This window comes from Rissa tridactyla, chromosome 5, assembly GCF_028500815.1.
Source record: "Rissa tridactyla isolate bRisTri1 chromosome 5, bRisTri1.patW.cur.20221130, whole genome shotgun sequence".
NCBI classification, from domain to species: domain Eukaryota; kingdom Metazoa; phylum Chordata; class Aves; order Charadriiformes; family Laridae; genus Rissa; species Rissa tridactyla.
This window is the reverse complement of record NC_071470.1, coordinates 52,155,909-52,172,966: the sequence shown is the minus strand read 5'-3', so window position 1 is coordinate 52,172,966 and position 17,058 is coordinate 52,155,909. Positions and strand designations below refer to the sequence as shown.

General features: G+C 41.6%; 1 protein-coding gene across 2 annotated transcripts in view; it reads right to left on the bottom strand.

Annotated features, from left to right (window-relative positions):
- Positions 1-373: 373 nt before the first annotated feature.
- The window catches only part of GRID2 (glutamate ionotropic receptor delta type subunit 2), a 763,919-nt gene continuing 747,234 nt past the window's right edge, over positions 374-17,058 (bottom strand). For both annotated transcript variants that reach the window (XM_054202856.1, XM_054202857.1), the window contains 2 exons: positions 4,857-5,097; positions 374-796 (listed from right to left, as the gene is read on the bottom strand). In XM_054202856.1, coding sequence (XP_054058831.1) covers positions 374-796; positions 4,857-5,097 — 664 coding nt within the window. The remainder of the gene's footprint in view (positions 797-4,856; positions 5,098-17,058) is intronic.

Here is a 17,058-nt window from a genome sequence, read left to right as displayed (position 1 = left end):
TATTTAAAGTACATGAAAAGTATATGAAAAGCCTGAAGTAACCAAAACCTAACATGGTGATAAACCAAGAATAAGTGATTCAAGTAGTAAAGAGAATAAGGGGAGACAGAGGAGACCAGACTGAGAAAGCAGAGAAGAGGAGGAAGAGTTGTTACTAATAATCCTGACTCTTAAATAAAATAAAATAAAAAATAAGAAAAAAAACAACAAATCAAACAGAAAATAACCCCCAAACAAGTTTTTTAAAAAAACCTCAAAAACAAAAAATAAGGAAAAGAAAAAAGGTTACATCCATGTTAGTCCCACAATATTACAGCTGCTCCTTGCAAAGGGAGTCCTAAAAAAGAAACAGTGAAGAAACTTGGTCTGATGCTCAGATGGAGGTGCCTCGGTCTGGGTCACTACCGATATTCAGCCCCAGCGTAGGAGTTGGTTGGTAAGGGATAGATGACATTGTTTTGATGGGGCTTCTGAAAAAGCCACCGTTGGGTGCCCTGTGCCTGAAAGGGCCAGTTCGGTGCTCGGGCACACTGCCGAAGGAGAAACCCGAAGCGGCTTTAGCAGACAGCGTGCGGCTCAGAGTCTGGATCTGTTCTGGTATGAAGGTGGTTGTGGTGATGTGAGTGTTTCTGAAGTCACTGATTTGCTCCAGTGCCTGACGTGTGGGTAAAGTGTCAATGTCCAGCGGGGTCAAGTCAATTGACGAGGTGGAGAACTGTTTATGGGGACTGTCGTCGTCTGTGCAGAGGCTGTTCACGCGCCTGTGGAGGTGCTCCAGGTCGATCTCCTTGTCATCCTGGGGAATGAGAAAAACAAGAGGCACCGCTCACCATCGCCGTTTGTGCTGGGTTGAAGCTTCACAGTGTGATCAGAACTGCTTGGGAAGCACAATGCACAATTAACTACAGCTGGCTGTTGGCATCTCTGAACGTCACCAGCAAAAACACACACACACCCCCCACCACCGGACGCTCCGGTGGCAAGCCAAATGGAGGCAGACCCTTACACCACAGCTACCCTCAAACCCTGAATCCCAACATCAAATCTCCAAGTGCTACCGGTTGGTTTTTGTCAGGAAAAGCCAGGCTCGGAGCTAGGTGGGTTGGAATAGCAACAGCTGAATAGCAGTAGATTTTGTGCCATGAAAGCAAAGTATAATCTCAAATGCCTGGGATGATGCCTTTTCTTCAAGTCTGTAATGAGGACTAAGTTTGAATGTCAACATGGGAGGCTCTGAGGGATCAGGTTGCCGTCTTTGTCATCCTCTCAGGGCTTAAGGAAGGGCTAAAAACATCTCAGGTTGCTTTTTGTCTTTATAATATAAATTCCGGCATAGAAAAGCTGAACTTCCAGACAAAAATCCAAGCACTGGTGACTCGCTGACATCACGCAGAAAGGAGTACACCAGGCAACTTCAAAGTACAACGCCAAAAGAGGGATTCATTCTCCCCTTACCTACAAAGAAGCAATTCCATTGATTCTGATGGAATTACACTCTTGTGGGTGAGAAGAGAGGGGCGACCTGGGAATATATCATCCCTTCTCTTACCTCTGTCCCTTTTCCTTCTTAAATCTCTCCTCCCAAAGAACTCAGTTAAACAGGTTTGTTAGTTATAATTGAAAATTTAAATGCACGGAAGTTAAAAAAAAAGAGGAGAAAGTCCTGGGTGACACAATAAATCACCTGTATTGTACATGGATACTTCTATTGAACTGCAAAGCTTAATTCAAAGCGACATTAAGTATACACGTACAGGGGTATTCCCTGAGTCTAGGTAGCGCAGCTCATTCAGAACAAAAATCGATTTCAACTAACCTTAAAATTTACCTTAATCTCTGTGAAATCTACTGGCTCTTCCAGGCCACTAGAAATATCTCACACTCTAGGACCTCACAGAGGATAATTAGGCAGCCGATAGATGCACACTGATGACTTCCAGCCTTGATTACTGCAATTCAATGACTGGCTTGATCCAGAGCTCCCTGAATCAATGGCAAAACTCCTAGTACACTGAATGGGCTTGAGATCCCTCCTTTGTCTAGGAATGAAGTCAAGCACTCTGAAAAAGTCCACACCTAGAACAAACTGCAGGAGTTCATCTACTTAGCAAAACGGATCACCGAATATTTGCACTGGTACCACGCCGAACACAGAGCCTGACTGGAAGGAGGCTGAGAGGCGAGCTCCCCTCCGGGATTTTACCCTCCGAGGGCAGGGATAGGGAGACAAACCAGGGGAAAAGGGGCAGGGAATGGGGCATCAGGGATCTCCCAGGGACTGGATGATCGCTGACCACAGAGGCTTTGGTTTGAGCTCGTCACGGGAGGGAAAAAATGCAGCGCTCATTTCTTGGACTTAGCTTTCTGTCTATAGTTTATTCACATGTGGACATAGACATGGATGCACATAACAACCACACAGGTGACACCAAAACCAAACGCATTCACCAAACGCTCTCTCCTAAAAACTTTGGAGCTGCATATGGATGCAGAAGAACTGGGGCCACATCGGAAGCTAAAGAAATATACAGAGGCTCTGTTAGTGTGTGCAGGTCATGACTATGTCTCTGAGGGACAGTCCTAAATATTTTTCCATTTTTTTTTCATTGGGTTTTGGTTTTTTGTTTGTTTGTTTGTTTTTAATTTTGAAAAACATACAAACACTTTGTAATTTAAAATGTCAATCAAGAAAAGATTGGAATTTCATCACTTCTGAGCCTCTATAAGTTACTCAAAATACTCCTCTTTCTTCTCTTACAGAGATGCATTTGGGGCTAGGGTCAGACCAGTGAAAATATAGAAGTGGTGATATTCTCCCATGCTTAGCCCACAACCCGATCTCCACCCAATCGATACACCAAAATGAGACCCACTCACAGTAAGATTGTGCATATCTCCATAATATGATCTTTCCTCTTCTCTCTTGTGTGATCAGTAGTGAAATATTCAGCAGTTTTCACATTTAAATTATCATCAGGCTTCAGAGTCAACATCCCATTGAGATTACTGGGGTGGTTCATACTTCTCTCAGAGCTACTGTTTAAGGCTGTCTGCAGACTCAGGCAGACATCATTGAATGGATTACTTCTGGTATGCGACCAAAATGTTATCTTCACAACCATAAGACAATTTTTTTCAGTATAAATGCTTGCATTCTGGAGCACAAGATGGCAGCCACCAGGAAAAAGGGTTGGCTTGCTGACCACAAACTGGCCCAATCTGACCCCCGACTCTGGACTAGTGGCCTGGAAGAGCCAATGGATTTCATGGAAGCTAAAATGAATTTTAAGAAAGTTAGTTAAGATGTATTTCTTTGCTGAATGATCCCCACATCCAGGATAGTGGGGACATTCAGCACATACGTCCACGTTAAACTCAATTTTGAGCCAAGCTTTTCGATTTAGTGTTGAGATGCAATTTTAAATGCTAAGCTAATGACCACGTAACAAAGATCAAGGAGGCCAAATGATACCATTTGCGGAAAATATACACTTGAATTTCTCTGCACTTGAAAATTGAAATAGGAAATTTTGTAGTTACATAAAAAATCCATGTTGGTTTTTTCTTTTGCTTTGTTATTTACTTTTTTATGTTTTGCACCAGATAAATAAGTAATATGATGTTTTGAAAGTTTGGGTAAACAACAATGAAATAAATTTTAGGTTTTTAAGATAATTTACCAGTTGACATTATACGGTTTCCATTCCTGAGAAACCCAATTTAAAGACTAGAGATTCTTTTTTTTTTTCTTTTAATAATGGTCCGGTCCCGATCTTGAACAAAAAAAAGCTTGGGAATTAAAACAGGCAAGAAAAGATTAAACGTATACTGACATCAATACCGATGCTGTCTAATTAGGCAGTGTAATTAATCCTGCCTGATTACACAGCATTAGATTAGCAGAAATAAACACAATGGAGAAACTGCAGAGAAGGTGAGACCACTGCACACAAATTAACAGCAATACCCCACAAGCTACACAGATGTGTCTAAGCTACACAGATAGAAAAGCTATAATTGATAGTGCTACATTAAAGCTCATATTTAGGTTCAGCTTTGGGCATCGCTGCCAAATACATTTTAATAACTTTTTTTTTTCCCTAATGCTTTTCTAGTATTTTGTAGAGCTAAATAATTAATTATGAAGGGAAGAAATTTGTTGTAGGACCGCATAAGGCTCAGATGGCTGGTAAAGGGACAGGTAGATTGCCACGGAAAGAAAAGCATTACACACGCAGGTGTAGAAGCAAACACCTGCTTCTGAAACAAGTCTGTAGCACATTTCAGAAATAAGCCTGGCCTGAATCTGAAAAATCTAATGTACTCTTGCTTCCCTGGACTTCAGATTAAACAACAAGAACTGAAGTTCATGGAAGTCTCAAGAGGTTAACATTTCTGAAAATGGGGACATGCTTATTTAAGAAGCTAACCGGTGATTAAAGGGCTAAACTTTACAAATCTATTTTGAAAGACTCAGCCACTGAGCTTAGGGATATATTTTTCAAGAAGCAGCCAAGAAACCTTTGAACTTACTGGTGAGAAATAGCTCTCACCAGTGGGAATAATGAACTAAATATTGATGTATTAATAATGTACTATTCTACAAGTAACAGTTGCGTTTTACTTAGAATAGTTGCATATTCATACATCATCAATATAATATTTTTTTTTTCATTCAAGCTTTTCTAGATAGAATAGCTAAAGAGATTTTTGAGGAACAACATTTACCTTAAAATATCAGGAAGCTAAGGAAATTTTTCTGAACTTAATTCCCCACCCTCTGTAATTCTATAAAGTCAAGGCAGCAATCTTTAGGGTGTGTGAAAAGTCCCCAGGAGAAATGGGGGGTCTAATACCTCTTTCGACGGAACCCGGGAGCCTTTCCTTTTATTCCACCACGTTTCCAACATTGCAATGAAACAGGAGAGGACGATCCCAGCAGCGAGGATGCAGAAAACACCTGCAAAACTTTTTATGTCCAGGGCACCTCCTTTCTGTTTGGTATCCACAGATGAGTAAAGATCACATTGACCGTTCTTTGGCCACCACTTATGCTTCAGTATGTCCATGTCGCCATTCTGCTGCAGCTCCAAAATCCTTGAGGAGAAAGCACAGAGTCAGGGGTTACAGTGGGGCAGTGGAGGTCGCACCTGAGAGCTCAAGGATGTAATCCTACTAGTTGCAACCTTCCCATGTGTCTCGGAAAGCCAAGCAGCTGATGAGTCCAGACGGACTGATTTAGCTAGAAAAGAAAGTCAGAAAATGGGACTGCCGGTAAGACTGAGCATATGGATATCTCTGCTCCACTCTAGATACAGGAAAGCACATACAAGTCTCTCTTTCTTTCTTTTAAGACCTTTAATGAAAATGCTTTACTCAATATACTGTATTTTCTTAACTGGCTTTCACTACAGACTATGGCAATTGACTTTTGTAGTGCATTGGGTATTTGACAATATATCTTTTGCATTTTAATTGCTGGAGAAGAGACATTTCAAACAAAAAAAAAACCCAGGAAAATACAGTTCAGATGCACCACAGGATACATATTACCTTATTGTAAACTGATCTTTATCAGGTTACCTATGGCTGCTTTGGAAAGAGAGCAGAACCGTATTAGTTGCAGTCAGTAAAGACCTAAACTAATTTTGCTCAATGGGAGTGTGTGACCCTGCTGGTAAGCGGTTTTTATAGGAACGTTCTTTGCTGCTGAGTTCACTTGTCCTTGTACCTATGCACCCAGCCCTTCGCCAAAGATTTACCAAGCAGCTTGCAAATCCAATGTATTTAGCTAGACTTCCTATGGAATGAACAGTTTGAGAAATGAGAATTTAGTTTGGAAGAAGATTTGCATATTTAGTTGATTTATTACTGAGGAGAGTGTTTTTTAAAAAACTTCCAGAAGTGACTAGAGTAGCAGACTGGTGTATCTGGTTACCCAAAATAAACAATTCAATGATTACACTTAAAAAGAATAAAACAGGAGGAATGTTTTCCTTCATGTAATAAATTTGTTTTTCATTTCAGTGTTGGAAGGCAAACAATTACTTGTGCAATCATTTGACACAGCATGCAAAATATCCAAGTGCACACAAACCAGCAGAGGTCTGGGATGTTGCTACCAGAGGCTGTACTGCATCCAAAGGGGAAGAAAAGCTGTCCCACTGATCCAGGGCTACTGTAACAGCTCCATGCAGTGGTCTACCTCAACCTCAGAAAAATGCAGTATTATGAAAGGGAGTCTGAATGCACCTCAGAAGCAACTGCTCTATACAGCTGAGGGAGCTGGGATTGTTTAGCCTGGAGAAAAGGAGGCCGAAGGGAGACCTTATCGCTCTCTGCAACTACCTGAAAGGAGATTGTAGCGAGGTGGGGGTCGGTCTCTTCTCCCAAGGAACAAGCAATAGGACAAGGGGAAATGGCATCAGGTTGTGCCAGGGGAGGTTTAGGATGGGTATCAGGAAAAATTTCTTCACCAAAAGGGTTGTCAAGCATTGGAACAGGCTGCCAGGGAAGTGGTTGAGGCACTACCCTCAGAGGTATTTAAAAGACATGTAGATGTAGTGCTTAGGGACATGGTTTATTGGTGGTTTTTGGCAGTGTTAGGTTAATGGTTGGGCTCGATAATCTTAAAAGTCCCCTCCAACCTAGATGATTCTGTGATCTATAACGCCACTTGACGTAGTCATGTCAATGAAGCCACCAGATTTTCTATGACATATTCAAATGACCCTACACTTATGTTGTGGTCCTACCAGGAATGGGACACCTCATGCAGCCATCAGTGGCTTAAACCCTAGCACAGCTCTGGAGTGAGTTTCTGTTTCCTATCTGGTAGCACATCCTGTGTCTGAGATCCTGACCTGTTCAGAAGGGAACAGCTTGTCCACCTCTGTGATCTACCAAGGGAACAGCACCCCTGAGGAACAGACTGCAGGTGATACATGTGCCTTTGGAGATGCCAGAATCACCTTGCTTGCATAGCTTTGTCTTTATAAGAAGTGGGAACAAATTCTGCGCAATGCCTGCTGGCAGTGTACCGCTGAAGGTTTAGCCCTGGAGAATGGCGAACAAGGTCAGAGTTGCCTGGCTATATTTTGAATTGTCCCAAACCCAATGCCACCTTAGGGAAGCCCCAGCCCAAAGCTTCCTGAGGGGGCAGGGATAAGTCAAATAAGGGAGTACTCTCAGCTCCGTTGCAAGAGACAGAATAGCTGTTATGAAATACCCATGTTCAAAGGAGCTTTGGAGGCATGAGGACCACATGCAGGTTGCCATCATTGCTGCCTACAACTGCCTATTGGGAGTATGTAGAGAAGCTGGAGCCAGATCCAGTGACAGGAAGAGATGCAACTAGGACAAACTGGAACACGAGCAATTCTGACTAGATAAAAGGAAAATGGGAGAGGTCCAACACTAGTACAAAGAATCTGCAGCATGTCCACCCTTGGTGATACTCAAAGGCCCACTGGGCAAGGCCCAGAGCAACCTGAACTAACTGGACTTGCTTGGAGCAGAGAGCTGAGCTGGAGATCTCTGGTGGTCTTCTCTCACCATAATTACACCTTTGAGACTGCAAACACAGTCCATATGCTACTCTCAACCACGGCATACAGACATAACTCACCCTAATTCTGGTTCTTGCTGCCCTAGGATCCTGCACTAGGACTTACATGAGTATTTTGTCCCAAATATTCCAGTCCATCACATTAGCAGGAATAGCTGGCATAAACAGAACCCTTTTGTACAAAGTCTTGTGGAGTAATAGAAGATTAATTTTCGATGCCCCATCCAAACGTTTGGCATATGTGTTTTTATATTTAGGAATTACTGTACTATCTACACAAGGCAGCAACAGAACAACATTGAGGGACTTACTTCTTCCAGCAGCAGCTCTAATCCCTGAGTAGGGCTATTTTCTCTCTTTTATTCAGTCAGTAATAGAATGAACCATCCAAATGATTGCTCTATTCTCATTAATTAAATGATTCTTCACTTGTCAGTATAAGTCCTGATTACACAAGACATCTTTTCAACAATAGGCATTTGCATAAAGACACTGAACTTTAGCTTGTTCCTTAACAGAGATTTATTCCTAATTGTACTACTGCTAATTATTGGCAATTTTCTTTATGGATGTAACGTATAAGTTCAATTATTTAAAGGAAAACATAAAAAAGAAGCAGAAACCAGGGATAGTAATTGTATCATTACATGGAAAAGCTTGAGAAATGGAAAGCTTATAATGAAGCCTTGTAAAACGGCAGCTGAAAACAGATGTTGAGAGATAAAAATACATATCAAGAGAAATTATAAGAGCATGAATATCTAACCAAATTAACCATAAGAAGAAAAAGGGAGATCCTGCTTCTATTAGACGTAGTAAACACCTTGTTTCCGAATTCACCCATGTGTGGCACCAAAGTAGCAGTTAACACGTGGAGAGGATTTAACACCACCAACCTGTTCCTAGGTATGAAACTTCCTACTTTTGCAGCACATTTTCAAAAATGAAAATCGTACTTTTATCGAAATTCCATGAAAAACAACGTGAGGAAGGGAGGTTTCTTGCAAGCGTGTGTGTGCCGCAGGAGCTTGTGTGCCGCAGGAGCTTCACTTGTGTGCCGCAGGAGCTTCCCACACGATGGCACTCTTTCCATAAAAATATTTTTGCTGCAGTTCCTGCTGGGTGCCCTTATCCAATCTAATCATACCTGTTGGGCGGCAGACACTACAATCAGTTTGATATTTGATTTTCAAATTTAATGAATGACTAAAGTAATAATGCATTAACTTAATGCTCGGAATGATAATGATGCGCTAACTGCTATAATTCCAGGAAGTGCCTTTTCTCACAAGTCCCAGATTTTTACAACTGAACTTTTCCTCAACAGTTTTGTCTCCTTTGAGCCTGCTGCATTGGCATGGAGTAATACTGCAACACATAAGCCAGTAATAAGAGTGGTGGTAAGTAGTTAAGTAGGGTGCATGAGTTCCTGCTGTTTTGAAATACCACAGTCTTAAAAAGCTTACAAAAAAAGCCTGTATGTTGAAATAATCTGATTTGTCTGGAAAACGTGACCTTTAAAACTTGCTTATGGATAGAGTGTGGGTCTTAATAAATTTTCTGCAGCAGGCAAACTGCTACAGTACCATTTTTCAAGGCAATGACCTCAAGTTAGTAAGCTGCACAAAAGAAAATGTCTGCATGTACTTTAACTAATTTGGCCCTGAATTCACAGTGCCAAGTGACGTCTAGTGGATATAAACACAGAAAACTAAACTGCCTGCAGTTTCCAGATCTGACAGTGATGTGAACGAATCCTACTGAATCAACGGGAACCAGGCTGGATTCAACTCGGTGACTACATACTTTGCTGCTGGCAGTGAAACGTAATTACTCCTGAAAAATACCCACAGATAAAATACCCCAACATATTATGATAGCAAGGTGTCACAAATGCTACAAAATTGAGACACCTGTGACAACACTGGTTTTTTGATCTTGTTTTATTCTTTCCAAGTTGTCAGTAGGAAGCAAGAGACACAATTTACAATGAGATCAGAAATGCCAGTGCATGGTCTGAGATGTCAAAGGTTACTGAATATCAGCTTCCTGCACCAGGAATGTATTATCCAAAGGGATGATTTCACCATCGGCACGGACAAGGAAGAGGAGGTGCACACTGATGCTCAAAGCCTTGACTTTGATGGTATCTCCAGTGCCAACAAATATTGTCATTCCCCAGCTGCCCAACAAATTGCGTTTGCATCATACTACAGCCATGGACTGCTATGAAGCTGCTGATCAGAGCGATGGATTTGTTTGTATTCACATACAGGAGGGCAATATTCCTGTGTGATTTTGTCCTGCCCAAACGCACAGAATAAAGAGATACAGAATAGTCATAAATCAAACTTGGAAGTGTTTATAGAGCTGGTGGGAAGTTGTTCATCCAGAAACGGCTGCTTGCCCAGCACCAGCTGCACTACCCAGTTAGCCATCCCTAGACCTAAGCCTAGAATTAAAAGGGGCACCAGATCATTGAAAAATACAGCCCAGAGACGAAGGTGGCATGGGAAGGTGTGGGGCAGAAGTAGCTGCCCCAAGGTGAAAGAAAGAGGGGAGCAGTGCCAGTGCCCGCTCCTGAGTGGACTGAAGCGATGCTAGGAGAGCTTGCAAGATGAGTAAAGCACCTGGAGGCAGAAAGGTCATTGCTACTCCAGTCCTTCCTTCAACTACAGGTCTTGATATCTGTAAATAAAAATGCTGGTTTTGAAGAGACTATTTTCTGGTTTTCTCTGTGTGTGTGTGTTTGGTTTTTTTTTTTTTGCCAGCATTTTAATGAGCTGCCAATCACAGGCTCCACAAGAGAAAATTTTTCAAACTAGCCAAATGCAGCTTGGGCTGCCAGATTAGATGAAGCCACACTTCCTTCTCCACCAGTTCCTACCACTTAACCAAGGGAGAGAGTGCCCTTGGGTCCAGCTGAGAAGCCTGTTTTCTGGCAGGGACTCCAAACAGATTTAAACCCAACTAACTTGTGCCCAAGAGGGCAGGCAGGCAGTTGCCTTCCAAACTGCCCTTCAGCAGCACTCGGGGTCACACCGCTGCCGCTAGGAAGTCGTTGTGTGGAAACAAGGATAAGCATCTCACCTCCTACGTAGGACAGAAGAAGCAGTAGTAAGCCGGACCCGCTGTCCAGCATTAAGGGTCTGCATATCCAACACTACTGAAAAAGAGAAAGCAGCTGACCTTCTGTTTTGCTCAGCAAGAAACCATTAGCTTCAGAAGATGCAGCACTCATGACTTGGATCCCATAAATTAGTAACACTTTGTTCAAATTAGTGAACTTTTTACTTAAATCTGTTAAGCTTACATGGACACTCTCAAATACAGAAGGCTAAACTGAAATGAAATGGCATCTGCAGTAACAAGAAATGAGATATTAACTATATTTATTATACAACCGTCATGGAATTTTCTAAGGATTATAGGATAGTTTTATTCAAGTCTCATAGTTTTGCTGAATAGTAACAATTCAGATGCCTAGATAAAGACAAAAATCAAGTTATTCAAGATCTGCTCACTTTTAATATAGAAAAAGTTGAGATGAGCTTAACCGGCCTTTCGCCATGCAGATCTTTCCTGCTCAGGAGAAAACAGCAATAAAAGAATTAGTACCTATTTATAAATCCTAGATGACAAGAGAACACCTACAGACAGACACATAAATATCATGAGCTCATTAAGCTCAGTGCTGTTATGGTAAACACCAAATTAATTCATTATGGCAAGTCACGGTATGCTGCCAACCTTATTAAAACAAGGAAATGTACTTTCAAGGTATATTGGTTCCTGGGCATTACCTGTATTCCAGCACTCTTTTAGAAAATTACTTGGGAAATGACAGTTACTAAGCTTTATGAAAATTCAGTACTTCATGGTCACATGAATGCCTGGGGTCTAACTTTCCTCTTGCTTTCATTACCATAAACCAAAAGCAAGTCCACACAAGTGAAGGCAGGGACAGCTCGTGGAGCCTGCAGAAGAACACAGCAGACTTTGATGTGCTCCCCAGAAGCGGGACAGCTCTGCATCTCCTCCTCTTGGTTTGCACTGGGAAAGTCTGTCTTGCTGACTGCCGTGCTTCCAACATCATCTCCGAGATCCAAAGATCAGCTGCAATGCTGCACGTGATTGCCACAGAATGGAGAGAGCGCTCCTTCCTAAAATTACACTTTCTTCAAACTGTCCCCTACAATAACGCTTGTGCAACACTGGAAGCAGTCATAAATGACATTTTGATGATATGAGAAGAGAGTGTGATTACACACATACAGTTCGAGGACTTGACTTGCAGGTCCCAAGCTACCTGTAAGCAAATCAGTAGCTCTGTTCAGAACTGGAATAACTGATGATTTCACACAAAATCAGGAAGCCCCAATCTCCAAAGTCAGCAGAAGTTTCACCATTAACTTACATACAGTGGAGACCAACATAGAGCACACTGGGGAACCCAACCCTTCTGGTTAGGTTGTGACAAAAGTGGCGTTTTTCTGCATCAGTACAGGATACCTGGATTAGCCAAAAATGGAAAGCTTGGAAAGTGCCCTTTCAGTCACCACATACCTCTTGGACATCTTGTCCCCCAAAATCTCACCTGACCAAACATTTCCTCTAGTGTCAATTGCCCCCTGCCTGAGAAGCCATGTGGTTAACAAGCCATGTAAAGAAATGCTCTCCTGCTTAGCAGGAGAAAGAAAACACTTGAAAAAAGTATTTTAGTTTGACTTCGTTATTGTTTTTTTTTTCAAGAATTACATGCACACAGACACTTATTTGTGTCAATTACTATTTAACTTAGTTCAATCTCAGATTTTTTTTTTTTAACACAAAATGATAAATTAAACACCAAAAGTTTTTGTTAAGAAAACACAAAAATGAATTATTGAAGTGTTCTTCCTTTAAGGATTTTTTTTTAAATAAATAGATCATAAGAAACCACTTTAACTAATCTGTTTAGACCATCTGCTGATGTCCTATGAGAAGGATAAATGAGGAGTTCACTGAACCTGACCTAGCACTGAATGAATATGCAAGCCTCATCCTTCAGCTAAGAAGCAATTACATGAGAAATCAAATTACTAACATGATTAATCTTAAGAGTTGTGGTGACTAGTGAGCTTTAATTTTTATATATTGTATATGTTTATGCTACCTTTAAAAATCAAGCACTCATTACAGCTATGGCAACATGGTCTTTGCTAATATCAAAGTTGGGCTCCAACAAACTGGTAACAGGCAGAATGAAAGCAAGCCAAAAAGACACAAGAGAGCTGAAAAGGAAAAGACAGTAAGTCCCACAGAGACCCAGAGCATAGCTGCAGTTAGAAAGGGAACACCTTGGGTGGTCTTTGAAAATGTCAGCATCATCCTTAAGCACACTGTGATATTTGGGTTACTGGGTAAAGGAAAAGATCTTTCATTTTAGTGTAAGAATCTGGAAATGATCATCTTTGCTTGGAGTCACGCTTCAGGCACTGCAAAGGCTCATTCTTATACAAACTACCTACATCCACATTTTGAGATTCAGAAGACAGATCAGTCACATTAAGTCCTGTTAACTGATAGCCTAGAACAGCTCATTTTTAAAGAGATCTAGGTGGCACCTGCATATCTGACATTTATTTGCTATTTACATAAGCAAAGATGACAAAATATATTGCTGATGATTCTCTCAGGTTTTTTTTTTTTAACTGTTTGTCCTGTTCTTTTTTTAAGCCCTTAAAAATGAAACCCAAAGCCTTCAGAATTTTCTTTTAGATGGTGTTTAAATGAATGATTTACATAGCTTGATTTAAATATTATCATTTGGATTATAAAGAACCCAGATCGATAGTTTAAAGCTATGTCCAAGGTGAGCAGAGTTGTTGATAGGAGAAGCTAGACAGATAAATACGCAGTCTGAAGATCAAATCACACTAATATGCTTTGTGTCTGAAATTTGACATTTAAAAATATCTCAAAGGCTTTTATCTCCTAGGTACTTGGTTACAGTAGCGAAAGCTTCCCAGATCCATTCCCATCCAGGGTTTTAAACATATTGGGGTTTGAAACCAGTACTTCTGAACATGAGCACTGCACAACCAACCTTATAGGTTCATGTTATACTGAGGACAGCCCTCTCCAAACAATCCTTTGGACGCTGAAAGTGAAAACGTTTGAGTCATCCCATATGATATATTAGTGCTTCAAAATTTAATTCGTTACTTTGATTTGTTCTCCCAGGCAAAGGTGTTTCATAGAAGAACCATTTCTAGAAACATCCCCAAAACACATTCTTTCTTTAAAGCCTTTCTCAAATCATACTAGTGAATACTCTTCAGATACACTCACAGCAGTGTCACGGCTATCTGGGGAAGCCTAAGGAGCTGTCACAATTCTGCCTAGGAAATTATGAGAGTCCCTGCCAGATTTGCAGGAGGCACTGAAGAGTGAATTCGACCCTCCTTAAAAAAAATAAATATTAAAATTCCTTACGCTAAATTTTGAAGTTTGAGAAATGCTTCTCCTGCTGTTCAGGTTAAACATGTGTCAAACCACATTTCTGACACAAGCTTGGCCCAAGTTACAAATAGACCTGCCCGAGATGGGTGCCCCTGGAAATACTGCCTAGGGCACCTCAGCCGGGCTGGGGCTAGCTCTGCTTACTTTCCCATCAAGGTGCATCAGGTGAGCCTTCCTCAAAGACATGCAAGATCATAAATTTCTCTACCTTTATGAACATTCAGATCTTTTAACCTTCCCTGGGTGTAGAAGGAAACGATGAAAGATAAAGCAGTACAACTTTGCAAGCAAAACAGCTGCCGGACTGCTGTGCTATGCTTAATCTGTGCACAGCCCTAACTGTTGCCTTTCATAACTGTGTTGCTCTTATGTATGGGGAGATAAGCCAGGAATTGCTCTAGTCCCTCTTCTTCACCAGACTTCGCAATTACCTTCAATAACACACCAGTCTGCCAGGCTGCTGACCCTGGCTACGTAGGTGTTCTGCCGACGGGAGAGCTTACTGACAACTTTTGGAGCCAGACCGTCTTTCAGTGCCCTCGCAGGGCTACTGGCAATACAGAGAGGTGAAGAAACCTGGCACAGAAACCCAGCACAGAAACCCTGCTAGCTACTGGAGGTTACAAGAGTTAATAATTGATGGTTTATTGCCCTCCTTCCACTGTACACGTGTCCTGAGGGGCTGCAGTTACTTGGCATGATAGGAATCAGGGCTTTAAGAATCACGGTGTTTACTCAAGGGGGTCACGCTACGGGAGATTTCCATATTATGGAGAAGTACTTTTGTAAGAACTGAGTGCCGTTCAATCCGGATAACAATCTGCGGGAGGATTGAGTGTTTATTCTGTTAATAAAGGCATCTCCCTGGTAATGCTGCAGTTTTTCAAGAGCCGCAGCCAGCTAGCTCGCCTGCATTCTTGTCTCTCCCAAGCTTTGCCTAATCAGGTCCTCTGGTCCCTTCTGCATCACAATCAGCAAGGGCTGAACCTGTTCACCTGTGTAACAGTATTTTTTTGGCCTCTGGGTTTTAGTGCGTTGGAACAAGGCAACACAATCAAGAACTACCACCACTTTCACTGCTGGAGGAAGCAGAGCAGAAGGGAGGCAGGAGGATCTGAAGCTTTGCATTTCGCCTCATACCTTTTTTCCCCTCAAATCTAGGCCCATATTATTCATGCAAACTTGAAGGACATCTATTCCGTGCAAAACAAGTTTTTGAGGCAAAATATAAATGCAGCAAAGCCACTAGCATACCTAAATCTTCTGTCAGACAGTTCGGCCCAGGCAGAAGCAGGAGGAAATAACTGCTTTTCTTTGCAGCTCATCCATCTGGGTCAGAACTGAGACTTTTCCATAGAGTAAGAAGAGTAAATAAGAGAGTAAGAGTAAGCAGAATAAGAGCATGTTCTTGCCACCCGCAAGAACATCTCTCTCTTATGCCCTATATTTCTAATATTTCATATTCAACAGCAAGCATACAGAAGCTTAAGTTAGAAACAATGTAAACAGAAAAAGTTAAGGAGCAATCCCAAGCTTAGTTTATAAACTTACTGTTTAAAAAAATCCATAAAATCAGCTTCCTGACAGAGCAATAGTACAATCTGATTTTATTTTTTTTTTTTAAACTCCAGAATGATTTCAAAGCATTTGAAGTTGTGACAAGATTTAGCAATTTTCATGAGCGATTCTGCCTTCTTTCACTGTATGTCTTGATTATCAAAGTCTACATGGTTAAACCAAGTAATTTTCTTACATTCTGTTCTTAAAAGTGAGCAATGCAATTTCAGTATTTAGTTTTTTAGTCTTAGAGCCCTTAATTGTTTCTCAGTGTTTGGGGGTTTCCTATGTTTTTAGGAGTGGAGTTTTTTTTTCGCCCCCTTCTCACCAATCTATTGATAACTGACCTGAAGATGATATTGCATTCAGCTCAGGGGAACAGGACACATATGAAACATAAGCTTGCATAGCAATGACAGCACACATCATTTGTATCTGAAAAGTGTTTTACAGTTTGACCAACCAAATCTGCAATTACAGGAGATGCCTTGAAGCAAAAATCTTTCATAGTTGGCCAGACCAGATAATGGGCACAGTTACCCTCCGTTACTGTACCTACTGTCACTTCTTTTATAAAATGATTAATCTCACTTGCAATTATGCAATTTCAAATCTCAGAGGAGGAAGCTCGGGAAGCTTTGCCTCCTCCTCCCTTTCCTCACTCTCCAGTAGATGCAGCCCATGGAGCAGCTTCCCAGCGGGGCCGCTGGGCTTGCTCATGCTCTCATGACACCGTGCCACAGCAGACTGGTGTGGTTCGCTACTACTGACAGAACGCAATGCCAGGGTTTGCCGTGTAACATCACAAAATACATCCCATCGTTTTCCTGTGCTTTGTGCCTGATAAACTGTGGCCAAAAGAAATAACCCCAGAAATAAAATAGAAGGTGCTCCCAGTGCTATTCTATCAACTCCTCTCTGCAGAATGCCAATGGCTTTGTAGGGAATTTAACAATTTTTATAGCGTAGGTCAAAACCAAGCGACTTGGCACTGAGATTCAATTTGGATAAGCCGGTGAGCCTGCTCAGGCGATCTGTGCATATCTTTTTCAAGATCAAGGGCATGCGGTCAAATTCTGCAGCTTCTTTTTGATAGCACAGAGAAGTGAGCTCCTCCTATTTGCCAACAGAGGCAGATCCGAGAGCCAGGCGAGGGCTCCTGTTGCTGTCCCACCGCATGTTGCTCCGCTCAGATCACAGGGCAGGTTTGGTGATAACCAGGTCCCATCAGAGACTCTCCCTACCAAGATCTGGTGCAGTCAAATGAAGTTTTTCAAGGAAAGGCATAAAAGAAAGGGAGCCATATAAAAGAAAAAATAAAGTCCCCCAAGTTTAGAAGAAGAATCAGGATTATCTTGACTTCTCTTGAAAAGCTGTCTGGCAGGAGGGATGGGAACATGAATGGCAGGATATTGCCAACCCTAATTTCC